The sequence below is a fragment of the Salvia hispanica genome, chromosome 3 (assembly GCF_029641045.1).
Source record: "Salvia hispanica isolate PSC_SH4W2 chromosome 3, Shi_PSC_v1, whole genome shotgun sequence".
Classification (NCBI taxonomy): domain Eukaryota; kingdom Viridiplantae; phylum Streptophyta; class Magnoliopsida; order Lamiales; family Lamiaceae; genus Salvia; species Salvia hispanica.
This window is the reverse complement of record NC_142694.1, coordinates 28,967,741-28,987,189: the sequence shown is the minus strand read 5'-3', so window position 1 is coordinate 28,987,189 and position 19,449 is coordinate 28,967,741. Positions and strand designations below refer to the sequence as shown.

Here is a 19,449-nt window from a genome sequence, read left to right as displayed (position 1 = left end):
TAATAATTATTTAAATTTAAAATATATTACATTTGGTATTATATCAATCACAAGATCTCATAATTTAATGGTTAAAAATTAGTCTCAATTTTAGATTGCTAATTAGTTAGCAATTGATCACCTCCCTTGAAGTTTATATGTAATATGATTTGTTTCTGATAAAATTTACGAATCAAATCACAATGTTCAATTATGGAGTATATTTTAATTTATGGAAATATAAGAAAAGGTAGACTATATTCCTTTTTTGAAATTGGATTTGAAAAATATTACTAGTATGCCTTACTCAAATAGGGTAATCATGTAAAGGAAAATCAGATTAAAATAGGGAAATTTCTTAATTGTCAGAAATTATGAAAATGACAAAATTATCCTAATCATATACTAGTACAAAATAATAATTTATAATTATATTGTGATTTGAGAGCCCAAATCATAAGCTGATTTAATATTGTTGGGCTTAGTATAAACTCACTAAATTCGAATAGTTACCAGCATCCCTCCATTTCTAGCATTCACCCAAAGGCCAAAACGCAAACATCCCCATAATCAAATTTGAAATCTAGGGGTTTTCCGTCGTCGTTGATTTCCATCTGAATGAGATACATTTCTGAAGAGGTTTCCGTTTGAATCGAAGATGCCGCTTTTCGTATCGGACGAAGAATTCCGGCGGTGCTCGCACGATGCGGCGATTTTGACGGAGAAGGCGGACGATTTCATCCGTGGACTATTCAATCAAATAGAGACGGTGAAGGCGGAGGCCGACGCCGCCTCCATTACTCTCGAGCAGACGTGCGCTCTCAACGAACAGAAATATGTCTCCCTTTCCGCGGAGTACTCCTCCCTCCTGCTGCACAACTCCGAGATAAATGCTTTGCTTGAAAAGCGCGATGCTGAAATTGCGGAGCTTAAAGTCGAGAAGCAGCGATTTCTCCTTCAGTCTGTGAGTCTTCGTTTCTACTTTTTTTGTTTGGTTGATGGTTGGATCATTGTTAACTGGCGTTTGCTTTCTGTTTTGGTACTAGATTGAAAAAGATGGGGAGCTAGAGAGGCTGATGAGGGAAGCATCAGAGCTTCATCGATCGAAGAGGCAACTGTTGGAGTTGGTGGAACAAAGGGACTTGGAAATCAACGAGAGAAATGCCACAATAAAGAGTTATCTTGATAAAATTGTATGCAGTCATAGTTCATTGATTTTACCTCTATATGTTTTTATTGGGCTTTAGTGGACTACATTGATCAGCCATTCAGTCTATGTTGCTCCATGTGTGCAGGTCATTGAATTGTGACCTATAGTCTCCGTAACCTATTTCTCATTTTATTTTCGACAAGAATGTTTTTGATAATATTTGCTTTAGAATGCTGAGCAAGTTCCAAGCTCCATCAATAACAAGAAGTCTTGCATATTTATTTATTGAGTGTCTTGGTGTGAAGCTTGATTTGACTGAAAATGCTGCATCAAAAGATGCACGGATAAGAGACCTAGAATCTGAATTGGGGCGATTTCATGCAACATCAGACCGTATTTTACAGGTGGGACAAGTCAAATGTATTTAGCACATGTTTTACAAAAGTATGTGTACTTGGTGGACCCTCATATTGAGAATATTTTGATTTGATTTCTGAAAATTCTTTTTCCCATGTTTTTTGCTATACTATGCTTGCTATACTTAGACCTGTAAAGATTGCCTCTTGATATTTCTTTCCTAGTGGACTTCAGTTTGGTGTATGGTAGACTGGTAGTCGTACTAATAATATCATCTGATTTGGATCTGCCAGGAGAAGGAGCTTCTTGAGAGGCATAATTCATGGCTTAATGAGGAGCTGACGACTAAGGTTAATAATCTGATCCAGGTTCGGAAAGAATATGGAGAATGTGAAGCTGATGTTTCTGGTAAACTTGCAGATGTAAGATTTAGTTTCTCTTGTACCTCTTGAGAAAGGGAAGAATGATTCAATAGTTTTAGCATGCATAGTGATTTTATTTTTCTGGAATATGCTTCATTACCTTAGTTGTTATTATTATTCCAGCTTGAGCTAAAATTGAAGGAGAGTGCCAATTCTTTGAAATTTCACAAAGACAGAGTGAGGGAGTTGGAGGAGAAACTGGCATCGGTAGAAAGAGTGTGTTCCCGACTTCCTGTTCCATATCTAATCTACAAATTCTATCAGTCACATCAATGTTAAATTAATATCTGTCTTGTTTGTATAGGAGTTGTTGTCAACTAAAGATGCTGCTGCAGGCGCAGAGCAACGTTCCTTGGCTGAAATTTCAACAGTGAGTTTCACATTGTAGTCATGCTTATGATTTCATCTGAATGATTGAATCAGACACCTATCTTTCCTGCTGCATGAATTTCATTCATCTCTTCTAAATTGATTATATTTGGGTGAAAATACTTTTAGTCACCCCAGTTTATGATATTTGTTTGTAATATAAAGATTAGCAATGCATTGAGTAAAAATGTTTGCACACTGTGACACTCAGTCAGTCTAGGATTTGTGTTATCCCTTTTTGATAGTTATCTGATTGGCTCAATTTCTAAATTGAAGAAAACTTGGTTATGGATGCATGTATCATTTTTACCAGAGTCTGAAGAGGTTTAGGCTGGAAAGATCGTCATTACATTTTGATCTCGAATGTGTTAAATATTCTGTATTTCTTATGTTTTAATTTACATTGATGTGAGTGAAAAGAGTCATCTATGCATATGCATATCAGTTTGCTGTACCCATGCAGTCTAAAGGCCATTATCTTTGTAGGTAACCAAACTTGTTGACTTGTATAAAGAAAGTTCGGAGGAATGGTCCAAGAAGGCAGGAGAACTTGAGGGAGTCATCAAGGCTCTTGAAGTGAGCTTTGCTTATAGCTATTATGTTCTAAACCAGTTTGCTTCATTAAATATTTTATGCATATTGATGCTATAATTTATGTTTCTTTTTCTATGCAGACTCACTTAAATCAAGTTGAAACTGAATATAAAGATAAGCTTGACAAAGAATTGTCTGCAAGGAAGGAAGTGGAAAAGGTACGTATGTCAGCAAGTTCTTCATTAGTTTTCCTGTTCAATTTTCCTGGTTGTGCCATATTTAACAAGCATTCATTGTCTTTTTGCTGGAGTAGGAATCTACTGATTTGAAATATCAGCTAGAAAGTTGCCAAACAGAATTGGAGAAGTTAAAAAGAGGAAATGAGCTGCAACACCTTCCTCTGAGTAGTTTTACAACTGGCTTGTGAGTTGCTTTGGACCTTTAAATGCACTTAAGTGCATATTTGACAAGCTGATATTTGTGCTTTCCCTTATTTTAGTTTTGTTCCCCAATTTTCATGGTGAGACAGCAGATGCTTGGAGGTTTCTTGACTTAGTTATATGTTGATCAGCTCTTGGCTCTTTCTTTATTCGGAATCCTCAATATATAGTACTCCCCTCCGTCCCACAAAAAAATGCACTCTTTCCTTTTTAGTCAATCCCACAAGAATATGCACTTTCTAATTTTGGAAACTCTTTTTCTCTCTACTGAGGTGGGACCCTTTTTCCACTAACAATACTTTAATTACTTTTTCTCTCTACCTCTCTCATACTTTACCAATTTTGCATTAAAACCCGTGCCGAACCCAAAGTGCATGTTCTTTGGGGACGGAGGGAGTATTTTCTTCTTAATTGGTGCTTAATGAAATTGGTGGAATGGAAATGGGAAATATAATGGCAATAAAATTGATGGAATGCCTCCTAAGTCCTAAGTCCTAACATAGGGGGTGGTATGGACGTATGGTTAATTTCAAATGAATGAGATATGAAAAATCACTGATCATCAACCAATTCCTTGTATCAACCACCATTTTTTATTCCGTTTCCACTCCCTTGTCTCCAAACGGGTCAACCAGGCACCTTTGTAGTCTCTTGACCCTCATTCCAATATTTAGTACATAGTTAAGTTGGTCAAAGTCGCTGTATAAGAGGGAAATATGCCACTACATTATGGTATATGATTTATTTATGCGATATTGTTCTACATATGCTTGGTGGACAAATCTATGCTCATATACATAGCTCATAACTCTGTTATGTTTTACCTTTCTAGTATAGTTGCAGTTAATTTGGAAGTTGCGTTCTGCAGATTGGCTTACTTTTATTATGTGTTTCCTCGAAATTAGTTTAGTCATTTGAGATACACAAATTATTATGTATAATTCTAGGATTGCCTCAATTTAATCGGACCCTGGATGGAGTGTGATTTTGCAATCCAAGCCTTCAATAATTCTGAGTATATACTCAATTTTTTGGTTATTTTGTTTCTTTTAGAATTTTCAGCCTGTCATTTCCTTCACCAATCTAAACTGAAGGGTCATTGCTGTATGAATTTATTAGGTAGTACTTGATAATGCAATTTAGTATGCCTGCTTATTATTGCTATTTGGTATTGCTATTTGGCTACTTGCTTTAGGAAAAAATAATGTAGCTTATACCCATTCGCTTTGTCTATTTGACCATAATAACAATGGTTGCATATAACATCATCGATGAAAAGCTGTTTTTGACCATGCAATCAAATTTGTGTGGTTGCGTTTCTCTGAACCTAACATGCACTAAATCCAAAATGATAGTGACTGTTTGTATGTTCTTTCTTTTAGATTGACAAATTCAGTTGATACTGATGAAATGGTTTTGGATGATCGAGCAATTATTCCTAGCATTCCTGCCGGAGTTTCTGGAACTGCATTGGCAGCTTCACTTCTTAGGGATGGATGGAGTGTGAGTACTATGTCTTTATGGTTCTTGTTTATGTATATCTTAGAGAGCAGTATAATATTCACTTTAGTACTTTGTACAAAGAAAGTTCGTGGGGCTAACTTTAGCTCATTGATTGACTCTTTTGATCCTTCCTTACATTGTTCTTCCTGTACCTTCCGAAGCTGGGGAAAATATATGCCAAATATCAAGAGGCTGTTGACGCTCTACGGCATGAACAGTTGGGGAGAAAGCAATCCCAAGCTATATTGGAGCGTGTATGATTTCTTTGAACCGTCATCTCAGTGAAATATAAATGCTTTATTGCAGCTGTTGGAAGTAATTTTAATACTATTTTATTTTTTGAATTACTACTCTTTCCTTACCTTCTGATTTCGTTTGTTAGGTACTTTATGAAATAGAAGAAAAAGCTGGAATAATTATGGATGAAAGAGGTATACGATGCTTGTATGAAGCAGTTTTGGTTTTTTATCAAATGCTTTGTTATGGACACATTAATAAATTAATAAGCACCAGTTGATTCTTATATATACTCTGGCCTGTCAATCTGTCCTTCCCTTCTTTCCTGTGTGTTAACCTTCTATTCTTGTATTCTCTTACCGTCTTGAATATAATATTTATGTATCGAAATGCCTATATAATCTTTTAATGCAATCAAGGAGTGCTTCACATTTTTTCTAAGTTTTAGTCCATCCTCAAATTTTATACGCTTTGTCAAAGTCATAAGCAATAAGCTATTTTTGTAGATGAACATGAAAGACTTGTCGAGGCCTACTCTGCTTTAGATCAGAAACTGCAGCAGACACTATCTGGACATTCTACTCTGGAGATTACCATTCAGGATCTCAAGGTTTGTCCTTTGGTCTGTTTCGAAACGTTTTTAGCTGAGCACATTGGCTCTGTTGGATACTGTTCTTTACGTTATTGCTGTTCGAATTACTATTTCAGGCTAAGTTAAAGAGGCAGGAGCGTGACTACGCGATTGCTCAGAAGGAGATCGTTGAGCTCCAGCAACAGGTTTGGTTCTGAAAGATTTCATTTTCCAGATACAATAATATTTTATTGGTTTATTATAGGTAATACTTTGATACGATGAGACTTTGAAAATAGATATTTTGAATTTTTAACTTTGTACACAGATAATGTATCTTTCTTTAGTAGGTAATGTATGGTTGAAGTTGAAAGCCCTTATATTCATTACCTGTTTGTTCTGATGTCTTAGGTGGCTGTACTGTTAAAAGAGTGTCGGGATGTTCAGTTGCGTTGTGGATCAGTTACCCCTTATCAAGATGATGAGCTCATTAGTGATTTTTCTGTGCCAGCGGGTTCTGAATCTAGAGCTGAGAACATCATATTAGACCACCTGGTATATGGTTGTCCATTTTTCTTGCATATTTGAGTGAGGAGTTTATGGCCATTGAACTTTTTTACTTTTGCAGTTAACCTTCAAAGACATCAATGGATTAGTTGAACAGAATGTCCAGCTGCGCAGTCTTGTTCACAACTTATCTGATCAGATTGCAGATAATGGAGCAGAGTTGAAGGCAATATGCAGCCTATCTGATGTATTATATTTTCTATATCATGTTTATTTTGGGATATTAAACTTTGGATCTTGATACACTTGCAGGAAAAATATGGGAAGGAGCTTCAGATGCATATGGAAGAGACTGCGTCTAAAGTTAATGTGGTATTGTTAAGGGCAGAGGAACAGGAGAGCATGATTGAGTCACTTCATACCTCTGTAAGAATTTTAAAATGCTAGGTTGTGAATCTCATACTACCTCCGTCCACAAAAAAATAGACTAGTCTTACCATTTTGGGCCGTCCACCAAAATTAGACTAATTCTAAAAATAGAAAGTTTTAAACACTACTAACACTACTAATAATGTGGACCCAACAATCCACTAATACTCCCTCCGTCCCAAGGAAGATGATCCCTTCCTTGGGCGGCACAAGATTTTATGTAGTTTTATTTTGTGTGTTAGGTGGAGAGAGCAAAATAAGAGAGATGGAATAAAGTAGAGATAAAGGGGTTTCCATTTTTAGTAATGGGTCATCTTGGGTGGGACAAATTAAAAGTAAAAGCGGGTCATCTTCAGTGGGACAGAGGGAGTACTACGCTGACCACAGTTTCTCTCTCTCTCTCTTTGCACATTAAAAATTGTGCCACTTACAACTTTGTTTATTTTTTGTGGATGGAGGTAGTACTATTTTTTTGTGCGAGTTGAAGTTATATTGTACAAGTTATTTTGATATGAAAATAGGTGGCCATGTACAAGAAGCTGTATGAAGAGGAGCAAAAACTCCGTGCTTATCCTATTCATCTGCTTGAAACAGTTCCAGGTTCTTCTTTCTGTTATATGTTCTTTGCTGTATTCAATCTCATGTCCTTTATTCATCCACTAACTTCCTGCAAATTTTAGTAAATTTCCATTAATGCTAAGTGTGTCTTGGATTCTGTTATCGTATTCGGCATTCCGAAAATGCTGTGTAGTTGTCTATGTTAACAAGTTGCTTACTATCGTGAAACCGGGAAGATACTGACTAGAAAGAAGGCAAATGAAAGGAGGGATATGAATGTATGGACTAGAAGTGTCTTTGTCTATTACAAGGGTTTCTTGAATTTTCATAACTAGACTGTCTTGGATTTTGTTACGTTATTGGACATTTGGGAAGTGTTTTTACTAAAACTATCAGATATTACAAAATCATGAAGATACTGACAACAAAGAAAGTGAAAAGTGAAGGAGGGCTATCATCATATGAATTTTTGGACTAGAATCGTCTATTACCAGGACTTCTTAAAATAAACTAGAAGTCAATGTAGCTAGAAGTTTTGAACAAGCGTTGGATACTTTTTTATGAATATATGTTTCTAATATTGGATTTGGACAAACTAACTTCTATGTTGCTTCTTATACAATAGCTTTACCTGGGTTTCAAATGAAATCTGCAGCATTTGTATATCCCAACATTGCATATATAACCTTTTTCCTTTTTGTTAGGCTCTTCTTTCTAACTAATGAACACTGCATCATACATTATCTTTTTTATTGGAGCTTTTGTCCATTTTCTGGGGTTTTCTACAACAGTCTCTTAAAAGCTTTCCCTTTTCCATTGTTTCCAAAGGCAACATTTTCTGTCTAAAGAATTGGTGATTTATTAGCAATATTCATCTTGCAGAGCGAGGGAGCAGGGAGATTATACCTATAAAAGAAAGTATCCATGTATGGTTCCATGAAAATCTCCTTAGGATAATTATTACATACATTTGTTCTTCTCTCTCGAATTCCTCAGCCTTATTTGTATAATGTGATAATTGATAGGAGACATCAAGAAAGCATGAACATACGTTAGAGCGTCTGAGAAGTCTGGAAGAAGATTTGGCAAAGTCCAAGTAAGCATATGATATGCTTGTGTTTTATCTTCTTACTTCTTACTTCTTACTTATGTTGTCTTGCTCATAATTTTGGTTTTGTTTATGATACTCTTTTCAGTAACTTTGTGGCTGTAAGATGAGTTTTGCACCTTTTCCCTTTTTTTCTTTTAAAGCTAATGGAAAGTTTCTTGGCTCTATGACTATCAACCTCCATAGTGGTGAAGTAAACTTTAGGTAAAGCATGATTGATCTTACAGTCTTGCACAATGTAAGTAAATTTATAGGTCACCCTGGGCAAGTAAGACATTTTCTGATGTCTGAAGAGCATCAGGTTGGATTATCAATCAACAGATCTTGGTATATTAGCTATATACTGTTACTTTGGGTCTTGCATGTTCTCTCTGACTGGTTAATGGAATTTCAAATATGGAGACGACTTACAAAATGTTAATGGCTTAATGCCTAGAGTGGTATTACAGTATTTTAGGTTGTTAAGAAATTATGGCTCCTTCATTTACTAAGATGTATGATTTCTGAATTCCGACCCCAATTGGGTGTTACGTGTGGAATTTAATGCAGCATTATGTATGAACTTTGTACCTTCATTATGTATACCTGTTTTGATATGATTGGTGCTACCTATGAAGCTAAATGTTTGAGAAAATTTGTTACACCAATATGTTATTTCATCAACATCTACTTACACTGTAAAGTTCTTAACTGCAGAACTGTAATTCATAATATGCCACCAGGGGCAATGCAGTTATATTTGAGTATAGTTCATTAGTTCTATTTTCTAATAGATATTTCAGATAAGACTTTAGCAATGAAGTAAACCTTGTCCAAGACTATGTCCCACTACTGTTGATTGGAATTCCTAGATTTTTGCTATACCTTACTAGATAGAGCAGAAGCAAATTGATAGTATTATTAGGAACTTGATGAAGACGATCTGTCTCAGAGAGGACAGGCGAACGAAGGTTACTTCTTTTTTGTGAAGTTGATGAACTTGGTTATTCATATAGGTAAACAAGATACATGGACTTTGAAGTTAATGGGATTTGATTTCAGACCAATTCTTTAGAAATTAATGTAATTCCAATATCTTCACTATTGAATTGAGAATGCTGAGGAAATTAAGTTTTTAGTTGATTTTCACAACATTTTCTTATGATTCCCATGATGATGCTTCTGGTAGTAAGATGACTTCCTATGCTTTCTAGTACTCCCTCTGTCCCGGCTAAGATGACACATTTCTTAGCCGGCACGGGATTTTAGGAGTTGTTGGTTAATGTGGTTAATTAGAGAGAAAAGAGTGGATGTAAATATTAAATGGAGAGAGAAAGAGAGTTGAATATTTAATTGGAGAGAAAAAAAAAGTGGTTGGGTGTATGAATTGGATAGAAATGTGTCATCTTGGTTGAGACAAACTAAAAAGGAAAGTGTGTCATCTTAGTTGGGACGGAGGGAGTATTAACTTAACACATTAACTAAATTGTACTCTTGGATATATTAACAGTTATTTCGGTCATTAAGCTTAGCTTTATATACTAATTGGCTTGTATATTTATTCTTATGCTTCAGGAATGATATCATATCATTGCGATCTGATCGTGATAAATTGCAAATGGTAGCAACTTTTGCAGAAGAAAAACTTGCCAGGTTTCTGAAGGAGTTTGAGCAACAGGTTTATTTTTTTGGAGCTTTAACTTTATGAGTGGCTTAACTCTTTTAGTTGTGGAAGTTTTTGGAAAATTATTTTCTTGGACTATTTTGTAAGTGTTGGGTAAATTTTTTATCTGTTGCGTGACATGCATCTGCTTGGTTTATGATTTACACTAGAGGGAAGAGCATAATGGAATTAGAGCGAGAAATGTTGAGTTCTCTCAGATAATAGTTGACTACCAAAGGAAATTCCGCGAAAGTGCTGACTCATTGGATGCTGCCAATGAACTATCTAGGAAGTTTACAATGGAGGTATCCTTTTAGCTCTCTCTTTAGTCATGTTAACTCTAATTCTTATTGGTTACAAATTTTGTTTGCTCGTTTAGGTATCAATTTTGAAGCAAGAAAAAGAAATGCTTCAGAACTCTGAGAAAAGAGCTTCTGATGAAGTTTGTAGTTTGAGTGAGAGGGTTCATTGGCTTCAGGTCAGCTTCTCTTGTATTTAAAAATATGCAATATAACTAGGACTTCATTTTAGATACCTACATGGGTATCCGGACTCAGCAAGTTCGACATCATTGTTTTCAAATGATTGAATATATGTAATCTGCACTTTTGATATGACAATATTTTAACCGTGCTTGTATCTTTATTCAGGCTACTCTGGACACCATGCAGAGTGCTGAGGAAGTGCGGGAGGTAGCTATTTAATCGCCATCTTGTTACTCTTTATGGTTAGCAGTTGTGACTAATACATCTTCACTGTTTAGGAGGCTAGAGGTGTTGAGAGGAGAAAACAAGAAGATTATGTAAACAAAATTGAGGTACTTCTTTACTGTGATTTATTGCATATCGAGACAGTTGACAGGAACATGGTTTCTCAAACATTGCCAGCATGCATACAAGTCTTGTGATTCAATTCTGAAGTTTGTCAACATGAAAAAGCTCCTTTTGTTGGTTACACATTATAAAATACTTTCTACGCAGAGAGAATGGGCCGAGGCAAAAAGAGAACTTCAGGAACAACGAGATCTTGTTCGGAACCTTTCTCTTGAGCATGATAGTAGTTTAAAGGATGCGCGAAAACAAGTTGATGAGTTAAATAAAGAATTAGCTACTGCTGTGCGATCCGTGGCAAATGCTGAATCTAGAGCAGCAATTGCAGAGGTGCTTCAGTTTTTTTAGTGATTGTTATATTGAATTTATGCTGTCATCTTTTTTTTTCTCTTTTCTTTGTCAATGGTCTTATTGACTGGTCCGAATATGCTATCCAGGCTCGTTATTCTGATCTGGGGAAGATTGTGGAATCTACAAGGACAAAGGTATGACCTAGGCATTTTGGATCTGTCTTGCCTCATTCCCACATAACAAAGTCAGAAAATAGTATGGAAACAATCATGCATGATATACATCAAAGTATTAAAGATTTTTAGTGATGAACTGCTATTAGCATCGACATTCATAATAATTCACATTTGCATGCAAGTTCATTAGTTATGCTACTAGTTCAAGAGTTCTATGGAATTTAGATGATTGATTGGTATGCATGAATGGAATAAGGTGAGAATGGAATGAAATTGGAATGATGTTGTGAAGTTAATGATGTACATGAAGAGCCAGCTCACGTGTCTGGCATTTACAAGGAATCCCATTATGATTTATGAATGAAATTGCAATTTCTTTCATCATGCTAATTGGTAATTAGTTATATTCTGAAAGCGTTTTTTTTCCCTATGTTATGAACTCTTGTGAGATATTCTCCTCCCTCATAACTAGTTCAAAGGATTAGTGAGATATTCTCCTCGGTTAATTTTTTTTTTGTGGTAATATTAGTTACAGAAAATTTCAAATACCATTAAATTCTGTGAATTCTGAATTAATTATTAAACAGCTGTTAAAAAATTTCAGAAATCTCTCTATGTTGTCACTTTTCAAGACACATCTTCAGTTTTTCGACATGAATATTATCAAATGGTTGATGAGTCATAGAGGTTTTTTAATCTCAAGACACTATATGTTTCTCCCATATTGTTTTTCATAGTTTTCTATACACTGCAGGATTCCGATGGTGTTGATAGTCAACTATCTTCTTCTTCTACTGAAAAGGTACTTGCAACATTCAGGTTTCTGATATTTGTTCTTATCTTGTCTTTCGTGTGCTGACTTGAATAATACCTGTTAAATTCTCTAAATTCTGTCCCATATCGACTTGGTGAAGATCCCATCTAATCTATATAAGTGTGGATAACCCTCCCCCTTACAAGGCCTTTTAAGGGGTGAGTGGCCCATTTCTAATGTGGTATCAGAGCGGGCCCAAGCCGATGATGGATTTATCTCTTTATCTCTTCTCTTGCCTACCCACGTGATGGAAGACCGATGTCCTTTCCGGCCCACACGTGAGGGGGGGCGTGTTAAATTCTCTAAATCCTGTCCCACATCGACGTGGTGAAGATCCCATCTAATCTATATAAGTGTGGATAACCCTCCCCCTTACAAGGCCTTTTAAGGGGTGAGTAGAAATCCATGTTTTCCATCCTAAAACCAATTGGTGATAGGAGGAGGGGGCCATGAGACTTATATAGTGGATTAAGCTCTTCGTGTATACCGATATAGGATATTGTTACTTTCATTTTATGTTTCAATTGCCAACAATACCCTATACAATTTGGTGCAGATAAATGTTTTTGACTTTGTAACATGTGTCCCATCTTTCAGTGATCATTGCCGTCATCTTTTACACTCTGCAAATGCTAAAACATGCAATTATATATGGCTTTGGAAAGTCATATAAGTACGACAAAAAACACATTGATTTTCCTTGGTCAATCCTCATGCTAGTGGTTATGGAATTGGGTTCTGAAATCATGGTTTTACACTAACTTTTAGATATCCTAATCAATTGGAGAATACATTAGCTGAAATTGATTGTCTGTGTAAATGCCATATGTTTGAAAGTTTTTATATTGGATAATCATGGTACTATTTCTAGTCTTTCATGGAGTTACTGTTTGCACCTATTCCGTTTTTAGTTTGTATGGGCAATCTGGGTCAAGGATGGATAGTCTTAGAGTAAAAGAAGAACCAACAAAAGTAACAAAATTTTGAAGTTCCAATATGAATTTGACTGAATAAAAGGGAACCGGAAGGAAAATTTTGTAAAAGGAGAACTAACACTGATTGTTTAAACAAGAGTACTCGAATAAACTGAATACTTCGTGAATAACAATGAAGGAATTCAGAGATTTAGCTCATCTGTTTTAACTGCTTCATCATTGGTCTAGGAATATTTACGGTCAGGCACTGTAGCTGTAGTACCATGCTGTAAGCTTGTAGCCTTGTAACATCACTGCTTTCAGTTTTTGGTATATTTTTATGTTTCTGATAACCGTCTCGTGGGCTTGCAACACTTCAAGAATCTTTCTTTGAGAAGATTCTGCCAACATGTTTGTATGGAAGGATTGACCTATAATTGATCATCCAGGAATCTGTGTGGACTAAAGTCTCCTACACTTGATTAATCAAAATCTCAGCTCCTGTATTCTTTCTCTTCGAACTGAACTTGTAATATTGTTATCTAATTAAATTAGAAATACTATAATCATAAGCCACGCTAAAAATAATCTCTAAAATTAATTGTTGTAAATGTTTGTTAGATTTCTTTACTTGACTGTAACGAACACATCTTTCTTACACACTGAAAACTGTATTGTTCACGGTCATGTTTTAGATGTTGGAGAAATTCCGGGATGAAATTCAGAAATTAAGGGAGGAAGCTGAGGCAAGCAAAAATCACATGCTTCAGGTATGTTCTTGTCCTGTTTGGGTGGTTACATTCTGCCTAGTTAGAAGTACTTAGTTTCATTTGTCCACCAGTACAAGAGTATTGCTCAAGTCAATGAAGAAGCCCTCAAACAATTGGAGGTGGCCCATGAGAATTTTAGGAAAGAGGTATTGCTGCATTTACTCTCCCTTAATTGTGTGCTTTGTTGACATCATTTTCCTATGCAATTTATGTGTTCGTGTTATAGGCTGATGAATTAAAGAGATCTCTAGAGAATGAGGTTCATTTGCTCAGGGAGCATGTTAGTGAACTTGAGAGTGAATGTAAACTGAAAACTGAAGAGGCTATTTCTGCAAATTCTGGGAAAGAAGAGGCTCTTGCTGGTGCTTTGTTCGAGATTGCCAGTATGAAGGATGACTATTCTGTTAAAATGTAAGCTTTCGTATGCCCTATGTGACACCCTGTTGGTGGGTAATTTACAGTATTCTTTGAATGTCTGAGAACATACAAGCTGATGTCAAGGTATATTAATTTGTGTGTGATACTGGAAAGTAGGCAAAGTTTATGTACTAAGCTGTCCAGTTGGACCTGGCCAGTGATTCCAGTAATGTGGGAAATTTGCAGAGAGTAATTGATTAAATGAGATGATGCAAATAAACTAGGAAAACAAAACCTAGTTGGTGTATTATGTTGGATTAAATTGCAAATTTTCTTTTGTAGCTTTAATAGCGTGATGGTAATACCATTCCATCATGAATTCATGACAGAATTTGGCAAAGCAACGTTGCAAACTTTGCTACTGTTGTATAGTTAGTCTATGCTGATAATGAAGAGCTTTAGAGTAGTCAAGTGTTGAATTGCTTGGTGGGGCTCAAATAACTTTAAAATTTACTGAATTGTCTCAGCATGACAGAATTAGGCAAAACCAAAATTGCAACGTTTTATACTGATATATTGTTGGTGTTTCTGAATAAAGATGCTTCAAATCAAAATTACTCTTAACTCCCACTGTGACAGAAAATTGGGCAAAAGAGCATTGAAATCGTTGCTACTGATTTATAGTTGGGCTCTGTGGATAAGAAGCTTCTGTAGAGCGAGCAGGTGTATTGAAGATTATAATTGCTTGGTGTGTCTTAAATGACAGGGATTTACTGTCTTTTATGTGTTATCTGTTTGAGATGGGAAAATTTGTCACCCCTTCATAAGTTCTAACTTTTGTCTTTCTAAAAAAAGTTGTATCTTATCTTTAAAAAATGAACTCTTTGCTACTGAGATGTAAGGCCAGAGTCATAAGCATGATGTAATAATTTAGTTATCAATTATCATTAAACAATAGGAATATGCAAACTAGCGGTTAGGTCAAAAGAAAATTAGTAAAAAAAGATAAGAGTAAATATCATATACTACTATTTTCTTACATGCCAAATTATCTTAAATAACAAGTTTAATTTTCCTGTACTTTGACAGGTCACAGATTGTGGTAATGGAATCCCAAATCACTGCATTGAAAGAAGAGTTGGAGTCAGAACATAAGAAATGGCGAACTGCTCAAGACAACTATGAGAGACAGGTTCCTTCTGTGCCACTTTGCTCTCTGTTAGTGTTAATATTTTATATGGTCATCATAAGGTTTGTTATGTTACAATGTGTATTAAAGGTGTAATATGTCTGAATTATATCATCGAACTCCCTTTGTCCCAAGATAAGTGATGTGTATTCAACTTAGTGACACATTTCTTTTTATTTTTATTTGGCAAAAATTAACTCTTAGTCTCTCTCATACTTAATTGTTTCTCTTTATTCTCTCTTTTCTCTTCTATTTTATTTTCTCTCCTACTCTATTATCATCCCATATAACTAACTAAAGATCACTTTTTAATTCCCGTGCCGAAATGAAATGTAATCGTTTAAGTCGGGATGGGGGGAGTACTTGCAATGACATTTTTGATTTGTAACCATTTCCACCATTTGAGGTTTAGCCATCGTATATGTTTCATGCTTCTTTTTGATTTTGTAATAAAAATTATCTTATATAAAACAAATTGTTCCACAACAATGTAAGAGCTTCGGGTTTATTTTTATTGTTTATGTATCTACAATATTTTGTTTCCAGTAGCTGTTTTTCTGAAAAGGTAGATATCACCATACTTTTTTATGTTTGTTCTTCCAGGTTATTCTACAGTCAGAAACCATTCAAGAGCTGACGAAAACTTCACAAGCCTTGGATTCTGCACAAAAAGGGGCATTTGAGCTCCGTAAAGTGGTGGATGTGCTCAAAACAGAAAATGTATTACCCCTTTCTACTGCATATGTGATTTTCCCTTTTATTCTTTTGATAGGTGTTAATAATTTGGAAGCATAATAGTAGTTGATTGTACAAATGAAGTTGAGAAGTACAAAAAATTCGTATTTTCCTTGTGGCATAGTTAGGTATCGTATGTGTATATGTATAAGGAGTGGTTCGAATAGTTTGAGATATGTGAGAACGCTTTCACTGAACCTATAAATTATTACATTGAACTTTACACTAAGCAAATATCGCAAATTGTATATAGGCTCAATGTGCTATTGACTTTTGGGTCCACTGCAAGTCGTTTATGCTACTTCGACTGCATTCCATCCTAGTATTGTTCTGCTGTTTCTTCTTGCAAGAGGTTTATGCAGTCTGTGAGATTCTAATTATTGTGTCTTTGCAGGCGGAGCTGAAGTCTAAGTGGGAGACGGAAAGGTTAGCTATTGAAGTATACAGGAATGAAGCGGATAAGACGTATGCTGAAATAAATGAACTGAACAAGATTTTGCACTGTCGACTTGAAGCCTTGCACATTAAGTTGGCTGAGAAGGAGAAAGGAATAGCTTCTGGAAGCAATTCCAAGAACGTTGGAGATGATGATGGGTTGCAAAATGTTTTGAGCTATCTCCGACGGTCAAAGGAAATAGCTGAAACAGAAATCTCATTATTGAAACAAGAAAAGCATCGTTTGCAATCTCAGTTAGAGAGCGCTTTGAAGTCAGCTGAGTCTGTACAGACATTGCTTCAAACAGAACGTGAGAAATCACGGGCATCATTGTATACACAGGACGAATTCCAATCTCTTCAATTACAGGTCAGAGAGCTAACTTTATTGCGTGAAAGCAATGTGCAACTCAGAGAGGAAAACCGGCATAATTTTGAAGAATGCCAGAAACTTCGTGAAACATTTCAGAATGCTAAGATTGCAATTGAGAATTTGGAGAAGCTTCTTAAAAACAGAGACAGAGAGCTGGAAGCGTACAGAAAAGAAATTGAAATCTTCAAGGCAGAAAAAACACATCATGAAAACAGAATAGATGAGTTGGTACAGAAGTGCAAGGAAATTGATGTCAATGAATATAATCAGTCGAAGGAAGCTTTCCAGCAGATTCAAATGAGTTTAGGGGAAAAGGATAGTCAGTTGGAGGAGGTTAAGAAACATTTATCAGAAAAGCAGGAAACAGTATCAATTCTAGAGCGAGACCTAGCTAGAAGCAAAACTGAAGTGAGTGAACGAGAGAACAAGATTAATGAAGTGTCACAAACTGCAGCTTCTCTGAAATCTGAATCTGATAAATTTAAGCGGATAAATTATCACTTTAAAAGGAAGGTTGATAATCTTGAAAAGGAGAAAGAAGAGATGAGCAAAGAGGTCCAGTCTTTGTCCAAACAATTAGAGGAAGCTAGACAGGCCTTGTCGAAACAACTGGAGGAGGCTAAACTTGTAAAACGAACCACTGTTGATTCCGGAGGAGAAAATATGCTGAGGGAAAAGGCGAAAGATACCAGGATTCAAACACTAGAAAGAATACTGGAGAAGCAAAGAGATGAACAGAAGAAAGAAAAAGAAGACCATCTTAAAGAAAAAGATCATCTTAAAGAAAAAGAAAAATTTCAAAACATCCGGAAAATAATATCTGACTCTCGTGGGAATGTCAATCAAGAAAAGACGAAACTCTTAGATGATCTTACAAAGCATAAATTAGCTTTGAAAGCTCTTCAAGATGAAGTGGAAAAAATAAAGAACCCCGGAAGCAGTCAATCAGAGAATGCGTCCGGGGTCCAACATTTCTCTAGTAATATATTGGATGATTTTGCTTCCGCCTATTTCCAGGCTGTAGATAATTTTGAACAATTAGCACAGTCTGCTTGTACTGGTCCTGATTCTACCACGACCGATGCTCCACCTCTTGATAATGCAACATCTGGTGCAGTTCCCCCTGGTCAAGCTGTACCATCACTCCAAACCCCTGAACCTCCGGCTGCCAGTGTTCCTGCAGCTAGAGCTGACGTGAAAGAGAGAAGACCTGCTTTGACAAAGGCAACCCTGAAAATGGGAAGGAAGCTGGTGCGTCCTAATATTACAAAGCCCAAAGATCCTCAAGGGGATGTGGAGATGACAGAAGGAGACGAATCTAATACTGGATTACCATCCCATAGTACAGAAAGTCAAGGAACTGAAACTGCTCCCACAACAGCATCTGCACGTAAACGCATGCAAGAGGAGATGCTCACTTCAGAAGAAACTGCCTCTGATGTCCCAGCACCTTTACCTAAAAAGCCAAAAGCTCCAGATAGCCTACAGGTGGCAAGTGATGAACTAGTTGCTGCTCCTACAAAGCTTCCTGAAGCTGTTATCTCTGTAGAATCATCAGATGATATGGGAAACCTTCAGCAAAGTGAGGAAGTTGTTGAGAAGGATGAGCTTGACACTGGAGGAGATCAAACTGATGAGCCATTAGCAGATGAAGAGTTCAGTGAAACAGTCGATGCCACAGATGAAGACTTGGAGAAACCAACTGACAGTATAATATCTGATGATCAACTGAGAGATCAAACCGAACAAGATATTCAGCGCATAGTTGTAGAGTCAGGTGGTGAGAAAGAAGAGGGGGAGCAGCTGGTTAGAGATTTTACTGACAATGATGGTGATAGCAGTGCAATTAATGAGACAGGAGGGCCAGGAAATGAAGAATTTCAAGGCGAACAATCAACTGATCCTGAGAAATCACCTAGTATTGAACCATTGGGCATGGAAGATGAGGAGATTAATCCATCCCAGACACTTGAGGAAGAGAAGATAGGTGACTTAAATGAGACCATAGCTGAAACTGACAGTTCTGATAAGCTTAACCATGGTGCAGATTCTTCCGCAGAAACCAACAGGGCACCTGGTTCGTCCAATCCTCCATCTGAGGAAGCTTCAACTAGCACTACTGTTTCTACTGTTGATGCTGGATCTTCCGATCAAGCTGGATCGACTCCCCCACAGGACACAGGTGGAACACCCGTGTCGCCTTTGAACAGTGGTTCAACAACCATTAATCTACAGGAGAGAGCAAAACAGCGAGCACAAATGAGACAGGCTGGCATGGGAGGGGTTACTTCTTCACCAGCCAGAGGTCGTGGCCGAACAATCCGTGGCCGTAGTGTAAGAGGTGGCCGCACTGGACGTGGGCGGCAATCACCCGGTTAAGGATGCTTTTCATGTATATAGGATGGTGCCGTTTCATATGATATCTGCTAGTATCTGAGCAGCTAGTAATTCACATTTTTCCAACTGTTGATAGTTTTACTGATATCGACTGATGTGTTTTGACAATTTCCTGGAGATTCGCTTAATGATTTATATAAAAATGACTTCTTATTTGTTCTATTTGAGTACCCATAATGATTTTTCATTTAATTTGTGGGGACTCGGACTCCTAATTTATTGGATGAATGGGAAACATATACTTATCTAAGTTGCTCATTATCATTATGGACTAGTGAGAATGAAGTCCATGAAAGTATAATTTAACTTTATGCAAGTGCTAACCAAGTCAAATTTGGATAAACGAGGTAGTTAAAACATCG

General features: G+C 36.5%; 1 protein-coding gene across 2 annotated transcripts; it reads left to right on the top strand.

Moving 5' to 3' along the window:
* Positions 1 to 500: 500 nt before the first annotated feature.
* Positions 501 to 19,249, top strand: LOC125213535 (nuclear-pore anchor-like). Of its 2 annotated transcripts, XM_048114136.2 has the most exons (34): positions 501 to 943; positions 1,026 to 1,172; positions 1,435 to 1,533; positions 1,780 to 1,908; positions 2,032 to 2,124; positions 2,213 to 2,278; positions 2,764 to 2,853; positions 2,952 to 3,029; positions 3,125 to 3,234; positions 4,634 to 4,754; positions 4,916 to 5,008; positions 5,137 to 5,185; positions 5,498 to 5,601; positions 5,700 to 5,768; positions 5,974 to 6,117; positions 6,191 to 6,295; positions 6,382 to 6,495; positions 7,020 to 7,098; positions 7,939 to 7,982; positions 8,082 to 8,152; positions 9,719 to 9,821; positions 9,977 to 10,111; positions 10,186 to 10,284; positions 10,457 to 10,498; positions 10,570 to 10,623; positions 10,787 to 10,966; positions 11,074 to 11,121; positions 11,858 to 11,905; positions 13,527 to 13,601; positions 13,673 to 13,747; positions 13,828 to 14,012; positions 15,048 to 15,150; positions 15,751 to 15,867; positions 16,277 to 19,249. In XM_048114136.2, the coding sequence occupies exons 1-34, from the start codon at positions 638 to 640 to the stop codon at positions 19,067 to 19,069; spliced, it is 6,168 nt and encodes a 2,055-aa protein (XP_047970093.1). In that variant the 5' UTR covers positions 501 to 637; the 3' UTR covers positions 19,070 to 19,249. The 2 variants fall into 2 exon arrangements, with proteins under 2 accessions (XP_047970093.1, XP_088924728.1); XM_089068602.1 differs by lacking the exon at positions 501 to 943 and having other exon boundaries at positions 1,064 to 1,172; positions 1,275 to 1,533.
* Positions 19,250 to 19,449: the final 200 nt, after the last annotated feature.